A 25,022-nucleotide genomic window follows, 5' to 3' on the forward strand; every position below is an offset into this window, starting at 1 on the left:
CAATAGGATTGGTTAAATACCCATGTTGGACTCTCCTTCCAGTGCATCGAGAAGACCGTTCAGGTAGGTACAACGGGTCTTGTAAATACTTGTTAACTCTTGTTTATTAATCTTAATACAATAGCAAATATGTGTCCATCTGAAGAGCTACAATGCAACACAGAACCAAAAGATCTCTATAAATTACCGTTTAATCTGACTTTTCTTCATACTTGTGTTTGACAGCTGAAGATAAGTAAATCGCTTACCTAATTCTCTCATATTAGATACTTCCATTAACATTTTTAAACAAGTAATTGGCATTTTGAGGGAAAATTATACATATTAATTTCTAAATAAACAATTTGATTTAGAGAAAGAATTATAGAGAAGCATTTGCAAAAAAATTACTTCTCATTACAGCTCAATTTCCTAATTTGTTAACTACACATACAAATAAAATTTTATGGTATAAATGAAATCCAATTATATGGAAACATTCAACATAAATCTTACTGTACTAATAATGATCAAAACTATGTTAACTAGGTGTTAGAAACTGAATTGCAGAAAATTAATCTGTTTTTGATTTTTGTAAAATGTTGCCACATTTCCAAAAGCAATAGGAACAGCATTTAAAAATGATGAATGCAAAAACCATTGTGCAGCCAATCAAGAAGGCTATGACATCCAGACTGTGATACTGATACCACATCAAATCATAGGCAGCTACTCGCAAATGCTTGGCACCTTTGTGACGTATGACAAATTCAATCCAAAAGACAGCTCGATCTAGTGGCTTTATCGGTTGTTCATGATGGAATTGAGATAGTTTTAAAGCATTTTTCTTGAAACTGGAAAGATTAAAGGACCAGAAAAATAAAAAATTAGGAGTCAGAAATCAGCTTTCTATTGTTTTTAAGAACTGTAGTCTTCAAGTACTTATGGACTTCACATTAAACAATTTACTGATTTGTCAAAATTCAAACTGCCTTAGTGCTGTTTTAGTTTCTTACTCCAAAATCATTTTAATTATTATTATAACCAACCCTAATTTATACTCCATTAAAATACTATTTTATCTTCAATGACACTTGCATTCTGTTCATTTTCATGTATAAACAATATCAAAAAGTTGGCTAGAATTTTGAGAACAATTAGAACAATGAATTTAGGTATACCTAACAAAGTATTCTATAGGGAAAGGATGATGCTCCAAATTCCATATAGTTCTAAGTATCATAAATAATTGGAAGGAAATTTATCCAGTAAAATGCTCAAAGTACATATTCTACTATTATCTCTTTATAGATAAACAAAAATTAGGTCTAATTGAGAAAAAATATAGTGGTAAAGTACCGTATATACTCGAGTATAAGCCGAGTTTTTCAGCCCAAAAAATGGACTGAAAAACACAGCCTCGGCTTATACTCGGGTCATTGACAAAGTCACCACACGAGGGCGCCATTGCTTGAGCCAGAGCGAGGAGGCACCAGCTTTTGTCTCCTCTCGCACGCCGTAGTTCCTCTCCCTAGCTCAAGCAAAGGAGGCAGCCATTTGCTCAACCGAGAGGGGAAAAAAGTAATGGTGAGTAACTATTCCTTGCTCTCTCTGCATTGCCTTTAGTCGGATTAAAAAGGCCGCCTGCTGTCAGATTCTCCTCCCCCTCCTTTGAAAGGATTTAAACTGTTTAAAAAATGGTATTTTGTGGTAGTTGCTGTCCTTGCTTGGATAGGATCTAATAATGTATTATGAGGCAGAGCTAGACAGGAATTCTTTTTCTATCTGTCTATCTTTCTATCTATCTATTTTTCTATCTGCCTGTCTGTCTATCTATCTTTCTATCTATATCTATCTGTCTATCTATCTATCATCTATCTATCTGTATATCTATCTATTTTTCTATCTTTCTATCTATCTATTTTTCTATCTATCTATTTTTCTTTCTATCTATCTATCTATCTATCTATCTGTATCTATTTCTATCTATCTATCTATCTATTTTTCTATCTGTCTGTCTGTCTGTCTGTCTATCTATCTTTCTATCTATATCTATCTATCTATCTATCTATCTGTATCTATTTCTATCTATCTATCTATCTATTTTTCTGTCTGTCTGTCTATCTATCTTTCTATCTCTATCTATCTATCTATCTATCTATCTATCTATCTATCTATCTATTTGGTTTTCTATGCTGATAACCTCACAGCAGCTAATGCTGAAGCTCTTCTTTGGATACACTTATTTATTTGTTTGTTTGTTTGTTTGTTTGTTTATTTAATTGGATTTGTATGCAATCCTTCTCCAAGGACTCAGGGTGGCTCACAGCATATATAAAAACAGAACAATAATCTAAATCCAATTAATGATGAGAAGGAATCCAGTTTTGAAGGATTTTAACTCTTAGGTTTTAGCTTTGTTCCTGATCGAGCTACTTTTTTTACTTTTTAATTTATTGTTAATATTGTTAATTTGTTTACCCTCTTTTAAATTTACAGAGCTAGTTTACTGGTTTTCTTTAAAATAAATATTCTAAAACATGTCTCAATTAATGTAATTTTATTGTTTTCCATTTTTATAAGTTACCAGTAGCCACTGCATTTTCTAACCTCGGCTTATACTCGGGTCAATACGTTTTCCCAGTTTTTGTGGCAAAAATTGGTGCCTCGGCTTATACTCGGGTCGGCTTATACTCGAGTATATACGGTAACTAGAATTACTATTTTTGCAAAAAAATATATCACAACATCAAAGAAAATAATCAGCAAATTGATTACTGTACTATGAATATCTTAGACATAATCTGTATTCCAAAGAGAATTTATAAACAACTCACGAAGCATTATGAATGACAGTATTCACAGCATTTACTAAATCTTCTGCTTTCATTGTGTGGATGTCCAGTTCCACACCCATTCCCTTCGCCTTCATACGGATAATATTATCACTCTGATCTGCAAATATGGGAATCCCTATTATGGGAATTGCATGGTAAATGGCTTCATAAATTCCATTTGTTCCGCCATGTGTTATAAATGCTTTGGTCTTTGGATGGCCTGGAATAAAAAAATGAAAATGTTCTGACAAAATCCTTTCAGGTATGAGCAAAGTGACTGTTTTACTAAGTCTAAAGGAGCATAAGGTGTCTCACCAAGAAGATCATTTTGTGGTATCCAATCATAGGTCCTGGTATTGGCTCCAAGCATTTCTAACTTTTTCCCTTTATACCGCCAAATAACCTAGGGTAAAAATAATTGGAATGCTCTTCCATGTAGTCCAAATAGCAAACAGAATGTTAGATTTTTTCCTTGCTCATGAATTTCAGATTTTCTAATTTGTTTTGGTTTGGAGGATTGAATTGGGTCATGGATCTTTTGATGTTGCATTCTTGTGAAATTGCTGAAACTCCAAGGGTTTACAAGATAAGTTAAATGCAATAAATAAATAAAATTACATGCCATTCTTTTTTATGAAAATAAAATAGTGGACTCAGTTTACTAGTAATTCTTGTTTTGAATCCTACATGCATTTAAAATATTTATGTTGTATAACTAGATTTTTATAGATGTATTTCTTGTGTCTTTATCATTAATAGAAAACATGAGTTTTACAGAGCAAATGCAATCCCCTCCTTAGTATTGTAGAAATTTTCAGAAATAATTAAGTTATATAAAATCAGTTGGAAATGGACATGTTCCAAATTGTCACACTCCAAAGACATTGGAAGTTATCAGGATAAGAAAATGTTAGACACAGTTCAGTTAAATGAAAATTATGAAATATATGCATCCTTTGTAAATCAGTAAATCAGTGGTTTATTAGAAAAGAAAAGGAACACATTTCTGGGATTTTCAAAAAGTGTTCTTCCTCACAAAACTTTGTGTGTGTTACTTACACCTAGGAGACTGACCTTCTGTGGAAGCTGGCTGAGTGCTGATGCAATTATATTATTTTTTTCATCTGTTAAATTTTGAACCAGTGAACCAAGGGAAAATACTACAATACCATGTTCACCTGAACTCTGTACAAATTTTTCCATTTCCTGTTAAAAGCATAGAGAAGAAAGAATCAGATCTCTTTATCATTGCATGAAATATTACATATTTTTTCCATTGGCCATGATTATTACTTAAACCAGTGTTTCCCAACCAGTGTGTGCCGCGAAGAAGGAAGCTCAGCTTCTGGTCTCACAACTTTTTGCTGAGAGTGCGAAGAGCAAAAAGTTGTGAGACCGGAAGTGGAGCTTCCTTCTTTGCGCCTTCCAAGTTTTCCGGCAGCTGCAACCAATGTTCCCTCTAATTTTTTTTCAGTGTGGGCGGAAAAGTATAGTGTCTAAGCGGCAGTCCCTTTGGGACTGGGCGGCATAGAAGTATAAATAAATAAATAAGTAAGTAAGTAAGTAAGTAAGAAAAAAATTCCCTTCTTTTTTATTCAAAGAAATTAATAATAAAACAAAACCAAAATCTATTACTATTATTACTATCTTCTCCTTTTTCCATCCCTGTCTCCTTCCCCCGTGTGTGTGTGTGTGAACTCTTGAACCATTTCCAATAACAGGTGAGCTATTGGAAATGGTTCAAGAGTTCACACACACACACAAATGGCTGGGTTTTTTTTCTCTGTTATTATTTGGGTGCTTTTTACCATATGCTTTAAATCAAGAGTCATTTCTCTCTCTTTCTCTCTCCCCCTCTTGCTCTCTCTCTCTTTATTGCTTTCTTTCTCTCTCACTCTTTCTTTCTTTCTATCTCTCTTTCTTTCTCTTCTATCTCTTGCTATCTCTCTCTCCACCCCTTTCGCTCTCTCTCTCTTTCTCCTTTACTTTCTCCCCCCCCCCTCTCTCTGTCAGCGAGGGGGCTGCGAGAGCACTTTCTCCGAGCGCTTCGGGAACGCCTGCCCTGCCTCTACTGCAGCCCCCTTGCTGAAAGGTCCGGGACGAAAGCTCTCCCAGCGAAGGGGCTGCGAGAGGGGTGGGGCGGGCATTCTTGAAGCCCGCGGAGAAAACCCTCTCTTGCAGCCCCCTGGCTGGGAGCATGGATGAGGAGAAGAAGCCACAGCCCCGCCGCAAGAGAAGTCGCGCCCCAAGGCAGGAGGTGGCGGAAGAGGAGAGAGGGCGGATCGGGCGGGCGGGGGCAGGGCCGAGAGGCCAGGGGCGCGAGGGGGCCGGAGGCACCGTGGGGAGGCAGGAGTGGCCACGGCTCCTTTTCTTTCTACTGCCGGCGCCTCCCCGCCCCCGCCCCCCTCTCGGGCTGGCAGGGGGATGGGGAGCGCGCGCCTGTGGAAAAGGGTGCATGGGGGGTATTTTGGGGTGCACACGCGTGCAGCTTACAGGGAATGCTGGCTGCAGCACCCCGCACAGCTGGAGCTTGCCTGGCGGTGGCAGTAGGTGGGCTTTGGGGTCCAGCAGGAGGGTGATGGCAGCGAGAGGGTGGCAGCAGCAGCGGCATCGGGCAGTAGCCGCAGGGCGGCGGCAGAGTGGTCGGCTGTGAGCCAGAACTCCAGGACAGAGGCACCAACGGTGGCGGCTGGACATGTTGCTGTACGCCATACATGCTGGCATTGCGTGGCTGGCACTTGCCTGCTGGCTGGGCTGAGACGGAGGCTCCAGCCCCACTCCCATGCCCAGCGCAACGCCAGCATGTACGGTGTCTAGCAACATATCCAGCCGCCACCGTCGGTGCCTCCATTCCAGAGCTCTGCCTCACAGCTGACCACCCTGCCGCCGCCCCACAGCTACTGCCCAATGCCGCTGCTGCGGCGTGGTGTATGAGAAAGAGAAAGAAAGAGAGAGATAGCAAGAGAGAGAGAGAGAAAGAGAGAGGGGGGAAGGAGGGTGAGGGAAAGACATAGAGGGAGGGAAGGAGGGAAAGAGAAAGCAAAAAAGAGGAAGGAAGGGAGAAACGGATGGAAAGAGGGGGAAAGAAAGAGGAAGGAAGGAAGAGAGAGAAAGAGGGAGAGAAATAGAGCGAAAGGGAGGAAGAGATTTTTTTGTCCAAACTTTTTTTAGGGCCCCCCCCCCGCTCAATGTTCCCCAGGATTTTGTAAATGTGAATAATGTGCCGCGGCTCAAAACAGGTTGGGAAACACTGACTTAAACGACATAATTTTTGTTCATAATATAACGTAATGGACTAAGAAAAAAACCTATCTGTAGTACAGTGATACCTCGTCTTACGAACCCTTCAGTCATCATACGAACTTTTCAAGATACGAATCTGGGGTTTAAGATTTTTTTGCCTCTTCTTCCGAACTATTTTCACCTTACGAACCTGCCACTGTTGCTGAGATGCCCCACCTCCGGACTTCCGTTGCCAGCCGAAGTGCCCATTTTTACATTGGTAGGATTACCCCAAGGCTCCCCACCATGGGAAACCCCATCTCTGGATTTTGCGATGCTGCAGGGGAATCCCACCAGCATGAAAACAGGCGCTTCAGCTGGTAATACAAGTCCGGAGGTGGGGTTTCCCAGCGAGGGAAGCCTCAGCGAAATCGTAGCATTTGTGATGTTGCGATTTTGCTGACACTTCCCTCGCTGGGAAACCCCACCTCCGGACTTCCATTGCCAGCCGAAGTGCCTGTTTTCATGCTGGTGGGATTCCCCTGAGGCTCCCCTCCATGGGAAACCCCATCTCTGAATTTTGCGATGCTGCAGGGGAATCCCACCAGCGCGAAAACGGGCACTTCAGCTGGTAAAAGGGTTGAATTTTGGGCTTGTACGCATTAATCGCTTTTCCATTGATTCATATGGGAAACATTGTTATGTCTTACGAACTTTTCACCTTACAAACCTCGTTCTGGAACCAATTAAATTTGTAAGACAAGGTATCACTGTAATTTGCTTTGGAAGGAAGCAGAAGAAAGAGAATAGCAATAAGTTGGAAGGACCTTAGAGATCTTGTAGTCCAACCCAATGAAGGGCTACCAAATTTTTACTACCACACTTGGAGTGGCTTATGCAGGACGCCCTGCATTTTCTTTCAACATCTTTCAGTGAAAATTGGGTGCTCTGGGGTGGAGCTCCATTTTCACTACCCCACTGTGTTATACCCCCTGTCCAGGCAGTAGCCCACCCCTGGTCCAACTCCTTAATCAAGCAGGAGATTCTCTACCTGTGATGGCGAACCTATGGCACGCACACCAGACATGGCATGCAGAGCCATTTCTCTGGGCAGATGAAGCCATCACCCCTTGCTCTTCTGGATTCTGGTGCACCAGCTTGTTTTCATGTGTACTGGGACAACAGGTGCCCATTGCACATTGCATGCTCCAGGAAGGTGATCTTTCTGTTTGTGTATGCACGCTGGCCAGTTGGTCTGGTTTCTGGTACTCATGCAAGTGCCAAGACCACCAGCAGATGCATGTGCCAAAAGATGCAGAGAGGAGGTCCTAGTGGCTACCTCCTAAAGGAGCAAAACAAGCCGTGCTTCCCTCCCTCCATGCCCATGCAGACTTCTTGGGTGGCCCCAGGCAGTCCGAAGCACTGGTGAATGAGCAGCCAGTGAGGGTGGGGTGTTGGTGATGGGCTACCTATGCAGATGATCCCATAGCCTGGGCTCATCCTTCCTGGAAACCACCAGCGGTTCCCAGTGGGGAGGATACCATGCATGGAAAGGCATTCAGAGCTTCTAAGTCTGGCGAGGTGGGGGGTGGGGGTGGAAAACAACTGCTGCCAGCCAGGAATGCTCTGAACGTGCAGCCATGCCTGGAATCCTTGCTGGGAACCACCGGTGGAAGGGTGTTCAGAACTTCTCCAGCTGCCGAGATGGGGGGGGGGATGACAGAGTTGCTGCAGGCCAGGAATGCTCTGAACGCATGGCCATGCCTGGGATCCTCCCCTCTGGAACCACTTTTTCCTGGCCAGCAGCAGTTCACTCCGTCATCTCTCTCCCCCACCTTGACAGCCAGAGAAGCCCAAATGCATAGCCATGGACTTGCCTCATCCAGGTCCCTCCGAATGGGTTTCTCTGCATAGCCTCCCTGCTGAACTACTTCAGTGTTCACCAACCCAAAAGGAGCCCACTCTCCCAAACTCTTCTGAATGCCCAATTCTTCACCTGTTTGGAGGGGCCTGGGTGGGACAAGTCCTGCCTAATTTGGCTGTTATTTTTCCTTTCAGACCAGCTCCAAGCAAGCTGCGCACAAATGTCAGCAGCTCTCGCATTCTGCCTGCACTGCTTACTTGGAGCTTGTCTGGGGGGAAAACATAGCTAAATTAGGCAGGACTCTTCCCATACAGGTCCCTTCAAACAGGTGAAGAATTGGGTGTTCAGAAGAGTTTGTGGGGTGGGCTCCTTCTGGGTTGGTGAACACTGAAGTAGTTCAGCAGGGAGCTATGTAGAGAAACCCATTCGGAAGGAGCTGAGATGTGCACCGCTGTTACCAGCTCTGTACATCCCCCCAAGACTAACAAGATGCTGCTACTCAACCACTACCTGGGTGCAGAGGGGGGTGAAGGGCCAGCCACTGGGAAGAGATGGTGACAGGCTCCTTTTGGATGAGTGAACACTGGGATAGTTCAGTGGGGAGGCTACATAGGGAGACCCGTTGGGAGGGACACGGGTGGAGCGAGTCCCACCTAATTCGGCTGCATTTTTTTCCATTCCAGAGAAGCTCCAAGCAAGCAGTACAGGTGGAGCTGTTGAAGTTTGTGGACAGTTTGCTTGAAGCTGGTCTGGAAAGTAAAAAAGCATCTGGTTGTGGCGGGCAAGGGAATCCTCTTTTAAAAGTTTGAGGGCTCTGATGTATACTATAGGCCACCCAATAAAGCAGAAAAAATAGATATCCTTTTTGCCAATCAACTAACAAACATGTAGGAAACACACTACAATAGTAATGGGGGACTTCAATTATCATGATATCAATTGGAAAAAATAAATTTAGTTTAATAAATTGACTTTGGAAAAACTAAATTAATTTCCAAAACTGAACATTATAACAAAAAAATAATCATGGAAGCCTTGAAATAGAAAAACACCCCCACAATATGAATAAAAGTGATAATACCTCCCACCTACCAGACATCTGGAAACCAGCCCTCATCAACAAACATATCCTAGCCATGCAAACTGAAACCAGACCCAGAACAACACAGGATACCACCACCAATCACTCCCACCTGACCCAAACCCACACCAACCCTGCACACCAAATACAACTACCACCCAGAAGCCAAACCACAACAATGCACACAAAGCAAACTGACAAACACCATAAACACAGGACCAGACCACAAACCTGCAGCCAAACTTGGTGCATCTTGGTACAAATGATTTGTCCCAGAGAAATGTTAATGTAGTAAAAAGAGATTTCCAATGTCTACGCGTGGAGCTGGGCAAAATAACTGATTCAGTGACTTTCTCAGAGGTGTTACCGGTTTGTGGCCAGGAGGATAAAACAACTTGTATCAGAGAGTTTAATGTGTGGTTAAGGCAGTGGTGTAAAGCTGAAGGTTTTGGCTATGTAAGTCATGATGTCAGTAGGTGGTCTAATAGGGAGTTGTTTAAGAAGGATGGTTTGCATCCATCATACAGAGGTAGCCAGGTGCTCGGTGAGGAGTTCAGAACTTTTTTGGACAGGCATTTAAACTAGGTAAAGGGGACAGAGATGTAACTGATGTGGATGATTTCTGTCCCCGACCAATGAGGATAAATCAGTTTCTAGAAGCTTATGAAAAGGGAGCTGCAAATAAAATAGATGTAGTTGTTGATGATAAGGGGCAAACTAATAATGAAAATAACGTTCTTCGGGTAATGTGCACGAATACTGGAAGCTTGAGCAACAAGTTCTGTGAGTTAATGGCCATAATATCTAGAGATAATTTGGATCTGGTTGCCATAACTGAGACATGGTTTAAGGATTCTAATGAATGGGAAATATCCATACCAGGATATACATTGTATAGGAAGGATAGAATAGAGAGAAGGGGAGGTGGAGTAGCCATTTATGTTAAGGAAAGTTTAAAAACAACACTAATTCAAAATACATGTAAAGATCTGGAGACTCTCTGGGTTTGCATGCAAAATAAAGAAGGTTCTGTCATTAGAATTGGGGTGATCTATAGGCCTCCAGGGCAATCTGAGGAATATGACAACAAGATGGTGAATGAAACTACCCAAATGGCAGTAAAGAGAGATATTGTGGTTATGGGTGATTTCAACATGCCTGATGTTGACTGGAATATCCCCAGTGCCCTTACATGCAAAAGTAAGAATATAGTAGAGGCCTTTACAGGAGCAGCTCTGGCACAGCTGGTTAAGACACTGACTAGAGGGGAGAATATTCTAGATTTAGTCTTTAAGAATGGGAATTGGGTTTCAGAGGTTAAGATGGGAGAAAATTTAGGTTGCAGTGACCATCTAAGTTTGTGGTTTGATGTAAAAACTGATTGTGAGCAATCCTATACTGCAACCAAAGTATTGGATTTCAGAAAAACAAATTTTAATGCAATGGGGAAATGTTTAAATAATGAATTAAAGGGGAGGGATAAAATGGCAGGAGCGAGCACCCAGTAGACTGTATTAAAAAAGGCCATCTTTAAAAGCCACTGGACTGTATGTAAGACAAATAACTAAAGGTAAAAGGAAGACGAAACCGCTATGGTTTAGCAATGATGTAAGGGCTATAGTCAATGAAAAAAAAGGCTGCCTATAGGAGGTATAAAGAATCTGGAAGTATAGCTGATAGAGAGGTGTATAAAATGAGATAGAAGGAGGCGAAACAGATAATATATGCTGCTAAAGCCTCAAAAGAGGAAGAAATTGTCAAATTTCTTCCTCTTTTGAGGGGGATAAAACCTTCTTCAGATATATTAGTGATAGGAAGAAGAAAAACTGCAGCATCACGAAGTTTAGTATCGGGAATAATACATGCATTGATGGGAATAAGGAGATCGCTGACCATTTCTATAGCTACTTCTATTCAGTTTTCTCAAAAGACACCTTACAAAATAATACTATAGATGGATATAGCATTGCTTCCAGCTGTACGGATTCAGTTCCAGTGATGTTAGAAGCCGATGTCTTAGAAGAACTTGAACGATTAAAGATAAATAAGGCAATGGGTCCAGATGGCATCCACCCCATCCATCCTGGGTTTTTAAAGAGAAGTAAATTCGGATATTTCTATTGTTTAGGTCAGTCACAATAAAATGAGGGTTTTTTCAAATGAAAGTAGGAATGTGTTTACTAAGAACACTAGGAAGGGACTGAAGCACGATGGCACAGTTATGAAAAATAGCAAATAGCCAAGAGAAATTTAGATAGCTATAGCACTTTAAATAAAAATGAAAGTGAAGCGCAATATCTAAAATCCGGATGATAGTATTTGGAAAGGATGAATGATATATACCAGAATAAATTGGATAAATAATTAGAAAAATTTGATTAATTTGATTAAGAATTTGGCACTTGATATTGTATTGTATTATATTTTAATTTGAGGTATGTAAATTGGAATCTCTGTAAGGTGTGAAAAATAATAAAAAAATTATACCCAGGAATTCTGGGAGTTGAACTCCACATGTCATAGAAGAGCCAACACTTTGCCTAATGCGACTGTCATAAATATGAGTCACTTGCCAAGCATCTGAATTTTGATTTCATGATCACAGAGATGTTGCAATGGTTGCAAGTTTGAAAAATAGTCATGTCCCTTTTTTTAGTGCCATTGTAACTTTGAACAGTCAATAAATGATTTGTTGTGAGTCAAGGACTACTTGTAATGCAGAACTACATGCAGATCATCTTATTTTGATTTATTAGTAAATAATAATAATGCATCAGAATTTGAGTTATATAAAGAAATGGGATTTACTAACACAGAGAATATGTGTGGATCTAAAGTGGAATTATATGCTATCAAGTCAGTATTGACTCTTAACAACCATATAAATAGATTTTTCTCTATGACGATCTATCCCTAATGTGTTTTTTTTAGGTCTTCAAGAGTGGTCCAGAACTCATTGAACAAGACCTTTCGTTTTGACCCACTATTGAGACCTCATTTCCAATCCATTTCTGTTTTTCAATCATTACGATGCTAGTAGTTTGTAATATCAGACTATGGCTCCCTGTATTTTCAGTTCCACAGCTATCTCAGACAAAGAAGAAAATCCACAATTTAAAGAAAAAAATGCTATTTCTTTTTTTCCTTATTGCACTTCCTTTGAAAAAGCTTTGTTATTACCAGATCAAAAGTGAAGGATATAATTACCTCAGATAAAGGCTTGGCTGGCTGGCAGTGCAGACCTCCAACAAATTCAAAGTTTGGTAGAAAAGGTCGTGGAAATTCAAAATCCCAGTAAGTTCGGATTAACCATATTTCTGCTTTACCCATTATTTCACACAGTGTTGTGGGTCTACCTACAGACAGAAAGTACTATTGTATGTACTGCTTGTTTTTCCTGTACTGCTACTTAAAATGTTTAGTGATGTTGATTTCGGAAATATTCAAAAGCAATACATTTATGTTTTCAACTGAATGTTACTCAACAGTTTAAAAATCATATCATCTAGGGTGAGCAAAATGTGTACTTTCCCAAAAATATGAATTTGTTCACTGGAGGGCCAAAATAGGCCAACCTTCTTGATGGGGAATCTTCCACTAGAATTGGGTAATTTTTGAAAAACAATCTAGCCATGATGAGCGTACTGAATTTACATATTAAGAACAGATTAGATTCATAATGGTCCACTCAGAAAAATGAACAGGAAAGCCATAACTGTGAAAGGGCTAGCTTATTGGTGATCCTTGGATTATAATGGCAATTGAAATAGCAATGGATGCTAAGTGATGCAGTCATAAAGTGCCACTTCAAATGTACATGTACAGTACATACAGACACAACGAGCAGCTCAAAAAACAAAACAAAACAGAATACTAAAGGTATGTTTTGGGCTATCTGGGTGCTGAGGGTGGAATTTACTTAGGAGATTAATAACAGCAGTGAACTCTAGGACTAAAAGGGGGGAAACTAACCACTTAAGAAAAAAATATTATAACAAAAAAACCTGCTGAGTTTCAAACCATTTTTTTCCCTATCCTTTGCAAAGATGTTCTACTATTAATGCTAAATATTATAGAAAAGTATGAAAGATATCAACGACCATGCTAAGCACTGGCTTGCTTAAAGAGATGACCCAAACAGAAAGTGTTCTTCAGAAGAGACAAATAAAAACTTGACATGAAGACATGATATATGAGGGATTCACTAGAAGGTGATGCCCTCTGTTTCTGTTCTTCTAAAGAAGTTTGTCTATTCTGGTGATGGGGAAATTGATAATATGGATAAATCTAAAAAGGAAACAGCAACTGAAATTGATGGCAGGAATTTTTTTTCCTTTTTTAAAAAACTCTGAGTGCTCAGTGAATTAGAAACTTGTATTTATTCCCAAAATTAATCTTCAATCACATAAAATACAAACTATAAAGCTATGATGTAATTGAATGTGTAATGTAAAGTGCAGTCCCATGGAGATGCCCAAGTCAGGTTCTTGCCCAGTTATCTGGGAACATAGGAAGAAATGAAAGCAGTGAATGAAAATCAAAACGTATGAACAATACAAGATAGATGATATTCAGGCCATATACTTTGATCTTTTTAAAGTGTATCTATTCCCAGAAATCCATAGGTATAAATAATTATATAAACCTATACATGTGTGTAATCATTGTTTTTGTCCTTTAAAAAAGTTTAGTTATTTAGATAACTTGGCTAGTACAAATATTGAAATAACTGAAATTAGGAACAAGTTTCTTATTGTTCCAGATGTGTTGATAAAGCTAAGCTAATAGAAAAAAATGTACTCTGTGCAAAAGAAAAAGTTGTTTAATTCAGTTCTTCCAGTATTCTTTACAAGTGTAAAAAAATGGAGCCAAATTTATAGCAAAATTTATAGTAAAAGTTTTTTAAAAGTGCTTTTAAAATTCTTATTTATTTATAAATAAACCTGATAAGTTTATTAATGACAACAGAAATCAAATCTTTATTGCTTCTGGACCAGGATCAAACCATAGTGAGATGGGATGAGAAATGGACAGAAAAACCTGGATCCTGTTAAAAGTGTGTACTGTACTTGCAAAAACAAAACTGAACTATTTCTTTAACATGCTAGCCCATTTGTTTCCTAACTATAATGGTGGCCAAGAATATCAATAATGATTAATGGGGAGGAGAACAACAAAAGCATTAAGTTGCAAATTATGTAACTACTTTTTAACAGAAGGGCATGCTTTACTCCCTTATGCAATCATTTTAAATAGTGGGTTAGCACTAGATATTCCTAATGAAACAAGATACAGTATGCTCAATGTACAGTATCTTTCTTATATCTGTTTGGCTCAAAATACAACTAGTTTGAAGAGTTAGACAATAATGCACATGACGTGATTAGCCAAAAAAAAAAATCTCCACAGTTTAAAAGGGGTAGGGGCTGAATGTCTGTTTGGGAAAACTTCTCATTCCTGCAATTTACAGGTGAATTTGTTCTTCCTGCAGCAGCAGCATGTGTTTTTTAAACTCAATTAAATATCTTAATATTTGGATAGGTTTTAGTGACCTGAAGCTTCAAATGTCTTTTTTCCTCCTAAGAAGATTAAGCAAGTTCATTTCCAACATGGCTATGGAAAAATATCCTAGAGACGGAAACATACCGGTAAGTCAACTCCCCAGGTCAAAGGCAAGTAATCTCTAGTCCTTTAAGTTTTTCTTGACTTCCAATTATTGCCTGCCCCAATTAGCCTGCTAATGATCTGTGGCAGTTTTGATTTAACTGGTATTTGAAGAGTGAGAGCCTCCAATCTCGGGATACTTTTCAGTGCTCTATGTTACTTTTTGACCAATTGTATGGCCAAATACTAAAATTGCCTCTTTTTTCCTAGAGGATGATTTAAGTGAAATAAAGGACAAAATTCAAAATAACAATCTGAAAGAAAGATAGGCAAAGGCAAAACAGTTATCTAACCTTACCAAACACGGAGTTAGAGGCTCGCCTTGTGTTGTAAGTCCACTAATATTAACATAAATACAACTAATAGTTGAAGAAGATAGGGACATGTTATTTTTCTATCTTTGTATGAGATTATCCATATCTTATCAGTTTTGCCATGTTTTAAAAATAGAACACAATACAGTAGTCCCTCGCTATACCGCGCTTCACCTACCATGTTTGGCCAAAAATAGAACCTAGAGGGATGGAAGAATAAAAAAACAAAAGGAACAAAGGGATGCTCGATGTATAAGATCAAAATGGTGGCCACAATGAATAGATGGATTTGCATGTTTTTATGTGTTTTACATCTGTATAATACAAATGAAGTTTTGATCATATCAGCACAAATGCCATTTTGACACCTCTGAAATAAAAAGAGTATCTCATCTATTTTTTCAATACAAAAAAATACCGAACTTGCTCAAATAAAATTATAGTCAGTCAATAAAATTATCTACCTTAATTTTTTTTCTCCCGCATCTTTTACAATTCCATCAACCCTAGCCAATATAACACAAGTAGGATTGACAGGCATATCTATTCTAATCTGCAGCAATGTGTTTAATTTGTATCTTCAGAATAAGACTTCCCTAATTCTGCTTTATGAAAATTATTTTAATCCAACTGTTTTCCTTCAATATTGAAAGCTTTGCCAATGATACTTGGGAAGTAAATAAATGAATAAAAGCGACTTACCCAAAACTTGACTGTAGTAGGAATCCCATTCCCCCCAATATTTTTGGAAGACATAGTCTTGAATGTAGTAAGAGATAATATTTTTTATCCTTTCTCCAAATGACAATTTGTCTGTGAACTCAGATAAAGCAGCTGGAACATAAGAAGGGGGGGCAGGCATTTTTCCACAGTGTCTCTCCACTGTTGAGGCTGGAGAGAACCTAAGCGTGTACATGAATGGGATGTTCAGCTTCAAAGCAATCAAATCACCACATTGCATAACAGGATCAGAAAGAAGCACATCATATTTAGCTTTCTTTAGCTTAGACATGAGTTCTTGATTAGATAGAACTGCCTCACACCTTTGCCTATTGAGTTTATTTACTTTCTCCATCCATTTCCCTAGTTCCTGATAAAATCTATAAAAGGTTGCAACAGATGGTTTGTTATTCCACCACAACTTTATCGTATCCATGATCAAAGAATTCAACTCTTCCTTTGTAAAGGGAACAGAATATATTTCAAAATTGGCAGCTGAAATATCTTCAGGTGTGATGAAGAGAGCTGTTGTTGGAACCAGGATGCTGACATGATGATCTCTGTTTATCAGTTCCTGGATTATTATTTTAATATTTAGCCAATGGCTGGCATCTGTTGGCCAAATAAGCACATGTCCACACAAAACATTTCCTATCAGCATTACCTGAGCCATTAATAAGGAGATGACAATTTTTATTGCAGTCGATCTTACTGACTTTGAAGTCACTATAACCTTTTCTTGGGCAGCCATATTTTCTTCACAGATTCTTCCTCTATGAATAATTTCTTCAGAAAGATTCCTGTCCTTAACCAGCTGGATAAATTCAGTTTTTTAAAACATGTAGTCAAATGCTATTCTTTAAGGACAATTTCTGGAGTAAAAAAACAAAACTTTTCACTACATCACAATTTCAGTAAACATTTACATTTATATTACAAAATCAATAAAATAACTTTACTCTCATCCAATAAACATGAATAATCTACTCTTTAAATACCAATACAGATGAGCTAGGTGATAATATTGAACTTTGAACCTCCAGCTCCTTTCTCTTTAAACTATACAACCAAAGGATTGATTTATTTCAGGGACTGATAAAGGCTTTTTTTCCCAGGGTGGGGATGGGGTACAAAAAATGAATATTAGATCCTACCTTTTAAGAAAGTAATAGATAGTGATTATCTTTAGAAACCTCCAATAAGGAGGAACAGTCAACCACAGCAATTAAAACTTTGTAACTCTTTAGAATTATTACAAGAAATTTATTAACAACTCAGTAAATGATTGGGTAAAATAAATAAATCATTGCAAGATTTTTACAAGACGTTAAACATTTATGAATACGAAAAATTCAAGACTGTCTACTAAAGCCAGTACACTGAAGCTATACAAACTTGTGAATCACAGAAATTATGGATTGGAACATTCCTGCCTCAAGCATTGCCAGTGAAAAATAATATAAATATAGTGACTTTAATGCTGATATAATGCTAATATCTGTACTGTATATACTATTATTAATTTAATTTTTTAAATTTTCTTCTGTACTTACTACAGTAGTCCCTCACCTATCGCTGGTGTTACGTTCCAGACCTGGCCGCGATAGGTGAAATCCGCGATGGGGAATTTATCAACTGATAGTACTTATTTAAGTATTTATATTGTAATTGTTTGGTAAGTTTTCATTGTTTTAAGTGTTTATAAACCCTTCCCACACAGTATTTATTTTAGATACAGTATTTAAATACAGTATTTACAATTTTAGATTTTTTTTTTTTTTTTTAAAAACCTGCCAATCGAGTTCGGCGGGCTGTTTAAATCTGCCGATCGACTTCCTCAGAAACCCGCGATGAAGTGAAGCCGCAGTAGGTGAAGCGCGGTATAGCGAGGGACTACTGTATTGTGTTCTATTTTTAAAAGTGGAAAATTAATAAAATATTTAAAAGAAAAAGCATTCTCATGCATGTAATCTTACCAGCTGCCCAGAGCAACTGACTATTTGAATTAATTGGGGAAGGGGTGGGAATTCATCAATATTGTTTATCCTAAAAAAAACCTGTAGATAGATTTAAGGATGGTAAAAAAGGAATATTTAATACATTTGGAAATGTGAATCTAATTATTATTTAATGGAAACTGAAATTTAATTATCAGTCATATCTAAAATTCACCAAACTTGCATTTTACCAAAAGCTGATTACTTAACTAGGAAAAATCTATACAAAATTATTTAAATTTTTGAAAATGAAAATTTAAATTACAAACAAAAATGCCCATTTAGAGAAACGTATATCAGAGTACATATGACAACTGGTTTAAAAATCCACAGTATGACAAATTGAATGTGTCAAATTTGCACCATAAGAAAAACCAGAATAAATTCAATTCTGTCTACAGATTTGCTTCTTGCTATAGAAACAGGAGATTTCAGTTTTATTAAGAAGACAACTAAGCAATACTATAAATATAGATATACAAATATCACACGTGTTAAAGATTTTATGTCTATCAAAATCCTCATTCCAAACATTTTCTTTGCTATGCTAAAACTTTGGAATGAGGTGGCTTGGATTAAACATTAGATATGGCTTTAATTAGACAAAAACATTTCTAACTTCATGTTAATTTAGGTTAGATTATAAAGTAATTCTTTACCTTCGTGACCTAGCTAGGGTATTAGTCAATTTAACCTTCAGACAGGCCAAAGTTCCAGAGTTATTTTCCATGGCCTATATCAATCCATCTATAGTTGTATTCCCTCAATTGAAGTTCCTTTCCTTCCAAATTCACAAATCCAGCAGATGAACACAAAAAGGCAAGGTATGAATATTTGTTATCAAGTACACACACAGAAGATATATACAATAATTCTGCTAGGGGCAGAATTACTTTCTTTTAAAATACTGGTATATTTTAAAAAGTAGCGAGTTTTATTTTTATTAAAACCATTAATTATTTAATCAATAATTAAAATTATTTATTTTAATTTATTAATTAAAATCAATAAACCATATTGATTTATTAACCATCAATAAAAACTTATTAAAATAAGAAGTTTTAAATTTACCTATTCTTTATTGTCCTCCTTGCTTCTTTCCTAACAGCTTTTCTTCATAGTGCAAAGACAAAAAGAAACTTAAGTAAGATTTGTTATGAATAAAGGTCGTAAATGAAAAATGAGAAATGTGAGAATTGGGAAAGAGAATATTCATCAGAATATAATGATTATGCCATGCTTCATTGATTTAGTGACTGCGATTACATTCTTAAAGTGGATTGGATTACCATGACTTGATTTTTTAGCTCTATTACATGAACAAAATAAATCTCATATGTTTCTGTGAGAAATAAAAGGGAACAAAGCAATTCTATGTCAATACAGGTGAAACTCAAATTAGAAAACCATGCAAAAATGCATTTATTTCAGTAATGCAACTTAAAAGATGAAACTAATACATGAGAGAGAGATTCATTACATGCAAAGCAAGATAGTTCAAGCTGTGACTTGTCATAATTGTGATGATTATGGGGTACAGTTTATAATGAGTCTCTCTGATATATTAATTTTATCTTTTAAGCTGCATTACTGAATGACCTTTTGCACGATATTCTTATTTTAGGGGGATTTGGACTGGAATCTGATTTATTTCTCAGATGCTATTTGGGGCACTGAAGTTATCCCAATACCCCCTAACCACACCACCCCCCACCCCCCAATTTTTTCTTCCTAACAGGGACCCGAGCTCCCATCCTCCACTCCTGGCCACATGTGGAGAGAAAACTCAGGAGAAATGGAAGAGAAGGGGTTAACCGAAAAGCTTGCTGTGGAGGGACCAGCAATACCTGAAAGTACCGGGGATGTGAGGGGAAAATGCCCTGCTTGCAAGATTACTCCCCCTCAGGATCTGTATCTCCTTGGAGCTGTGGAAGGCCAGGAGTATCTGGCCAGGAAAGTGAGGCCCAAATGGGGGCAACTTGGTCACCCTATTCTGAATGGAGATCTCTGAGAAGCCAAGCTGTCGACTGGTTGGAAGTTGGAAGTTCCCGTCCAGTGTCTCGCAGCCAGTCTTTGTCAGACCTCCCTGATTATTTCTTATATCTAACTGTAAGTGGAACGCTCCCAAAGCAGGGCCCCAGGACCCACAAATGGGCATTGAAAACCCCTGGGGTTCCTTACTCTGTGTTGACAAGGAGACCCCAAGGGAACAGAGACACCCCATCGTTCCACACTGCTGTGAGTGAAACCCCTAAAAGTTCGGTGGCTGAATTGAAAACCACCTGGGTGACCCTTCCCTCTGAGCCCAGGCTGGCATCAAAATCAGGTTGGGAAAGTCCCCAGCATGGGAGATGAGAGCCTGAGGTGACCCCTGACATGAAGATTCTGGGGGTGGTATATGTGCCAGGGATGGGATGGGCATGATGCCAGTGTGAGCTTAGCTTCCCCTCCTGCCCATGGAGCTGAGCAGCCACAGCCTCTCTACACAGCAAGCATGTGAACCCGTACTGCCCTGGGTGTCACCCAACTGCCTCCCCCCTCTAGCGGAATGGGACTGAGATGAAGCCCTCCCTTTCAGCGTGGAGGTCCACCAATGGGAGGTTTCATCATCCCTCCCCCCCCATGTCTGCTGCCACATTTGCCGCTGGCCCTCCCATCCTCAGAGGCCCACCTCCTTTCCAAGCCAAAGTTGATTGGGACCTGAAGAAGCTGGCCTATTTCCTCCATCAAGTGTGGTCATATGTAAGAGAACATGGTCATTTGCTCCCAGAGATCAGCAGCTGATCAATAAAATTTTGGAGGGCATGAGTGAGGGAGAAGCAGCAGAATGGATCACTGAGCCATACTATGAGAGCCCCCCGAGTTGAACGATGTGGCCGATTTCATCGAGCTGAAGAGGATGAGGTTCCTGAATGTTACAGGCCAATTGGTTGTGGAGAAATAGATTGGCCTGCTGAAATAAGCCGGACAACGCATTAAGGAACTAGTGTGGGAATGAGTTGCTGGAGAAACTGAGTGAATGGCCAGAGAGATTGTTAGTCCACACTTTCAAAAATCCCCTTGACCCAGAATTAAAGATGGCTTAAAAATCCAAACAGGACCTTTAGCTAACCCCATCTGATTCCAACAAGTAGATGGATCCCTCATAGGGGTGGATCCAGCCACCCTCCTGAGGGAGTTAGTGGAGTTGCACATTGGGTGACACTGTTAATTCCTTCGGTTTATAATCACTTCCAAGATGTCAGAAGCAGTTATATTAAGCCTGGCCTGCCTGGACAAATGAATCTCCCTCATTAGGTGGGAAGATGGCTATTGCAAGTTTAACTTCCACACACAGGCAGGCGGGAGGAACCCTCCTCCCAGGCAGAAAACAGATGGTCCTTTTACTTCCGCCACAAAAGGGAAAAGCTCCCAGGTCTCCAAAAAGTGCCCCTTGAATACTGAGACCTGGAAAGGATTTTCAGTGAGGAAGATTGCAATGAACTGCCCCCCTCACAGATGAACAGACTGCGCAATAGAATTTGAATCAGGGGTAACGCTCCCAAAACCCAGAATGTACTCCATGTCACCGAAGGAATTGGAAGAGTTGAGAAAATACATAGACCCGAATTTGGAAAGGGGAATCTGGTAGGCAATGTTTGTTATACCCACAACCGCATCACTGGCTGTTCCCAGGTATTTCACCTGAAATAGTGATGAGTGGTGGGCTGGCAAGGGTTCCCAGCCAATGCCAGATGCAGAGACTTTGTACCAGATTGCCCTCCTTGCAATTACCTCCCTACCCGCAAAATGCCATGCTTCCCTGTTTGGTTTCTGATGGAATTTACTGGATCTGTGGGAAGTATGCCTAAGCTCAGTTATCACTTAAATGGGGTGGCTTTGGGTATCATTTGCCCTGGTTTCTTTTGTTCTCTTTTACACAGCAGGGGTACCTGTCTATGATGAAACATTCGTTCAAAGAGGCCTACTTTGGGGGTAGCCCCTCTCTACATGAGGCTACCTAGGAAAAGTGTTCGGAAACTTCAGATCATGCAGAATGCGGCCGCGAGAGCTGTCATAGGCTTTTCTAGATATACCCATGTTTCATCAACACTCCGCAGCCTACACTGGCTGCCGAATAGTTTCCAGTGACAATTCAAAGTGTTGGTAATGACCTATAAAGCCCTACATGGCATCGGACCAGAGTACCTATGAGACTGCCTTCTGCTGCACAAATCTCAGTGGCCAATTAAGTCCCACAGAGTCGGGCTTCTCCGGGTCCTGTCGACAAAACAATGCTGTCTGGTGGGACCCAGGGGAAGAGCCTTCTCTGTGGCGGCCCCGACCCTCTGGAATCAACTCTCCCCTGGAGATTTGAACTGCCCCTACCCAGGGCCGCCATCAGGAATTTTAGGGCCCCATACAGCCTAAGTGTCTGGGGGGCCCCCTCCCCACCATTTTAAAACTACTTTATTTTGTGACATACCAATTATGTATTAAATTTACCTTTCACAAAAAAAAATTAAACCCTGCCACTACAAAAAGGTACACTTGATTGACAGGTTAATAATATGAGTCATTCTGTTAAATCTTTTGGTCAAGTATGTTTATTACTACAGTGATCCCCCGCTCGTTGCGAGGGTTCCGTTCCAGGACCCCCCGCAACGAGCGGGTTTTCGCGAAGTAGCGCTGCGGAAGTAAAAACACCATCTGCGCATGTGCAGATGGTGTTTTTACTTCCGCAGCGCTAGCGAGGAGCCGAAGATTGAGGACTCAGCTCGGAAGCTGCACGGGTGTTTTAAAAGGTCTCCGCCGGCATGGGGGGCTTCTTAGCACCCCCCCAAACCCGAGTTGGGGGTTCGGGGGGTGGTAGGAAGCCCCCCATGCCGGCGGAGACCTTTTAAAACACCCGTGCAGCTTCCGAGCTGAGTCCTCAAGCCAAGCGCAGAAGTTAGCCTTGAATCCCTTTGAATCCCGCCGCTTCTGCTGGATACGGGCGATGGGGGGGGGGGCGAGCTGCCACAGCCCCTGGCTTCCGCGCCGCTCGTCCCACCCACCGCCCGTATCCAGCAGAAGCTGCTGGATTCAAAGTGCTGCTGGGAGCCGCAGGCGAAAGGAGCTCGGGCATCGGAGCGCGGCGCCAGGCATTGTTCTCTGGACCCCGCCCGCTCAGCCCCGCGGCGGCCCTTTCCCTCTCCAGGCTGCGGGCGGGGTCCGGAGAACAATGCCCGAGCTCCTTTCTCCTGCGGCTCGCAGCCCACCGCCTGTCTCCTGCTGCCCGGTTTAGCCAGGACACGAGCGGCGAAATGACTTGGAGGAATGTGAAGCTGAAACCGGCCGGTTTGGACTTCCCATTCCTCCAAGTCACTTCGCCGCTCGTGTCCTGGCTAAACCGGGCAGCAGGAGACAGGCTTTGAGTTTTGGCTGCGGGGGGAGAAGTAGGACTTTCCTATCTGATTCCCTCTCTGTGCTGATTCGCTCTCTGTGCTCAAGATAGCCACTACTGCAGCTTCAGCCCCTGCGGGCTGCCGAGGAGCACCCTGCTCCTTCGCCCCTTCTGCCTGGCAGCCACTCTGTGCAGCGGCTGAAGCCTCTCTGCCCCGCGTGCTGCTAATCCCACCCAGCTTGCATCCCCCGGCCCCCACTTGCCCGCAGCAGCCACACTATGGCTGTGAGTCAACAGGGGCCATGGGGCGCAAACCAGATGGGCGGCAGCTTGTTTAAGGTTGCGGCCGATTCCACCGGGATTGGCGGGGCGCCGCTCCTGATCCGGCTTTCCACGCGAAGGTAGCCTCTGCTGCAGACGGAGGCAGAGAGACGAGAAGTAAAAAGAGAGGGGGGAAGTGCAGCAGCGGCAAGGCAAGGAAGGCTTCGGAGGTGAAACCATGACTTTCCCATTGGGCGCCCGCGAGCCTGCTCGGGTGGCCTCCAGCCAGCTGCTAAAGCTCCGAGCCTGCTTCACCGGGCGGCACTCAATTTGCAGAAGTTTCTCCTTTGTTGGGGAAGTCGCGCGGCTTCCAGGAGAGGGTACATTTTTCCCCCTCCCCCCAAAAAGCAGATTGCAATCTTTCTGATAGGATTGCTTCCCAGAAAGCTGTGTTTTGCTTAAAGTATTAAATCTGGACGGACTCCTGGCTGCTGGGTTAGTTCATTGCTAGCTGCGGAAACGATAGAAATTCAAAACTACAAAAGGATATGCTGTCTTCCGTTAATATAAATGAGAGATTTGGGCCACAGAGAATGCTGCTCCGGACTACGTACAGTACAGGAAGTTTTGGCTGCGGGGGGAGAAGTAGGACTTTCCTAACTCCCTCGCCCCGCAGCCAAAACTCAAAGCCTGTCTCCTGCTGCCCGGTTTAGCCAGGACACGAGCGGCGAAATGACTTGGAGGAATGTGAAGCTGAAACCGGCCGGTTTCAGCTTCACATTCCTCCAAGTCATTTCGCCGCTCGTGTCCTGGCTAAACCGGGCAGCAGGAGACAGGCGGTGGGCTGGGAGCCGCAGGCGAAAGGAGCTCGGGCATTGTTCTCCGGACCCCGCCTGCAGCCTGGAGAGGGAAAGGGCCGTCGCGGGGCTGAGCGGGCGGGGTCCGGAGAACAATGCCTGGCGCCGCGCTCCGATGCCCGAGCTCCTTTCGCCTGCAGCTCCCAGCCCACCACCTCGCTGGTTGGCTTCTCCTCCTGCTCAGCCTCGCCACGGCCTTTGTGCGCGGCTTGTCCCGACAGCCCCCCACCCCAGCACTTTGAATCCAGCAGCTTCTGCTGGATACGGGCGGTGGGTGGGACCAGCGGCGCGGAAGCCAGGGGCTGTGGCAGCTCGCCCCCCCATCGCCCGTATCCAGCAGAAGCGGCGGGATTCAAAGTGCTGGGGTGGGGGGTGTCCCGACAGCCCCCCATCCCAGCACTTTGAATCCAGCAGCTTCTGCTGGATACGGGCGGTGGGTGGGACGAGCGGCGCGGAAGCCAGGGGCTGTGACAGCTCGCCCCGCCCATCGCCCGTATCCAGCAGAAGCGGCGGGATTCAAAGGGATTCAAGGCTAACTTCTGCGCTTGGCTTGAGGACTCAGCTGGGAAGCGGCACGGGTGTTTTAAAAGGTCTCCGCCGGCATGGGGGGCTTCCTACCACCCCCCGAACCCCCAACCCGGGTTTGGGGGGGTGCTAAGAAGCCCCCCATGCCGGCGGAGACCTTTTAAAACACCCGTGCCGCTTCCCAACTGAGTCCCGAAGCCAAACGAACCCGGGTGGCCGGGCGAGCAGTGAGCAAATGGCGGGTGGCCGGGCGAAGGGCGGGCGAACGGCGGGCGAGCGGGTGCTGGGGGGGGCTTCTCGCCCTCCCGCCAGCAAGAGGGGGAAGACCCAGGGAAG

The 25,022-nt window shown here is 41.9% G+C and overlaps 1 protein-coding gene and 1 long non-coding RNA gene across 4 annotated transcripts; one reads left to right on the top strand and one right to left on the bottom strand.

Moving 5' to 3' along the window:
• Positions 1 to 86: 86 nt before the first annotated feature.
• Positions 87 to 16,551, bottom strand: LOC139153263 (UDP-glucuronosyltransferase 2A1-like). Of its 2 annotated transcripts, none has more exons than XM_070726983.1 (6): positions 15,664 to 16,551; positions 12,191 to 12,339; positions 3,876 to 4,022; positions 3,132 to 3,219; positions 2,817 to 3,036; positions 87 to 833 (listed from the first exon to the last, which is right to left on the bottom strand). In XM_070726983.1, the coding sequence occupies exons 1-6, from the start codon at positions 16,430 to 16,432 to the stop codon at positions 554 to 556; spliced, it is 1,653 nt and encodes a 550-aa protein (XP_070583084.1). In that variant the 5' UTR covers positions 16,433 to 16,551; the 3' UTR covers positions 87 to 553. The 2 variants fall into 2 exon arrangements, with proteins under 2 accessions (XP_070583084.1, XP_070583085.1); XM_070726984.1 differs by having other exon boundaries at positions 3,891 to 4,022; positions 15,664 to 16,547.
• Positions 14,014 to 22,179, top strand: LOC139153267 (uncharacterized). Of its 2 annotated transcripts, none has more exons than XR_011556777.1 (2): positions 14,014 to 14,631; positions 19,417 to 22,179. It is a non-coding gene; the product is annotated as an uncharacterized lncRNA (long non-coding RNA). The 2 variants fall into 2 exon arrangements; XR_011556778.1 differs by lacking the exon at positions 14,014 to 14,631 and adding an exon at positions 18,303 to 18,502.
• Positions 22,180 to 25,022: the final 2,843 nt, after the last annotated feature.

The sequence above is a fragment of the Erythrolamprus reginae genome, chromosome Z (genome assembly GCF_031021105.1).
Source record: "Erythrolamprus reginae isolate rEryReg1 chromosome Z, rEryReg1.hap1, whole genome shotgun sequence".
NCBI lineage: Eukaryota > Metazoa > Chordata > Lepidosauria > Squamata > Dipsadidae > Erythrolamprus > Erythrolamprus reginae.

What these genes read in the sequence shown, in the direction of transcription:
- LOC139153263 (XM_070726983.1), bottom strand. Translation starts at nt 16,432, where the DNA reads ATGGCTGCCCAAGAAAAGGTTATAGTGACTTCAAAGTCAGTAAGATCG. An exon ending in CTACTACAGTCAAGTTTTGG is followed by an intron (nt 12,340 to 15,663) that starts GTAAGTCGCTTT and finishes TTCTGTCTGTAG; the next exon opens with GTAGACCCACAACACTGTGT. An exon ending in CAGCCAAGCCTTTATCTGAG is followed by an intron (nt 4,023 to 12,190) that starts GTAATTATATCC and finishes TGCTTTTAACAG; the next exon opens with GAAATGGAAAAATTTGTACA.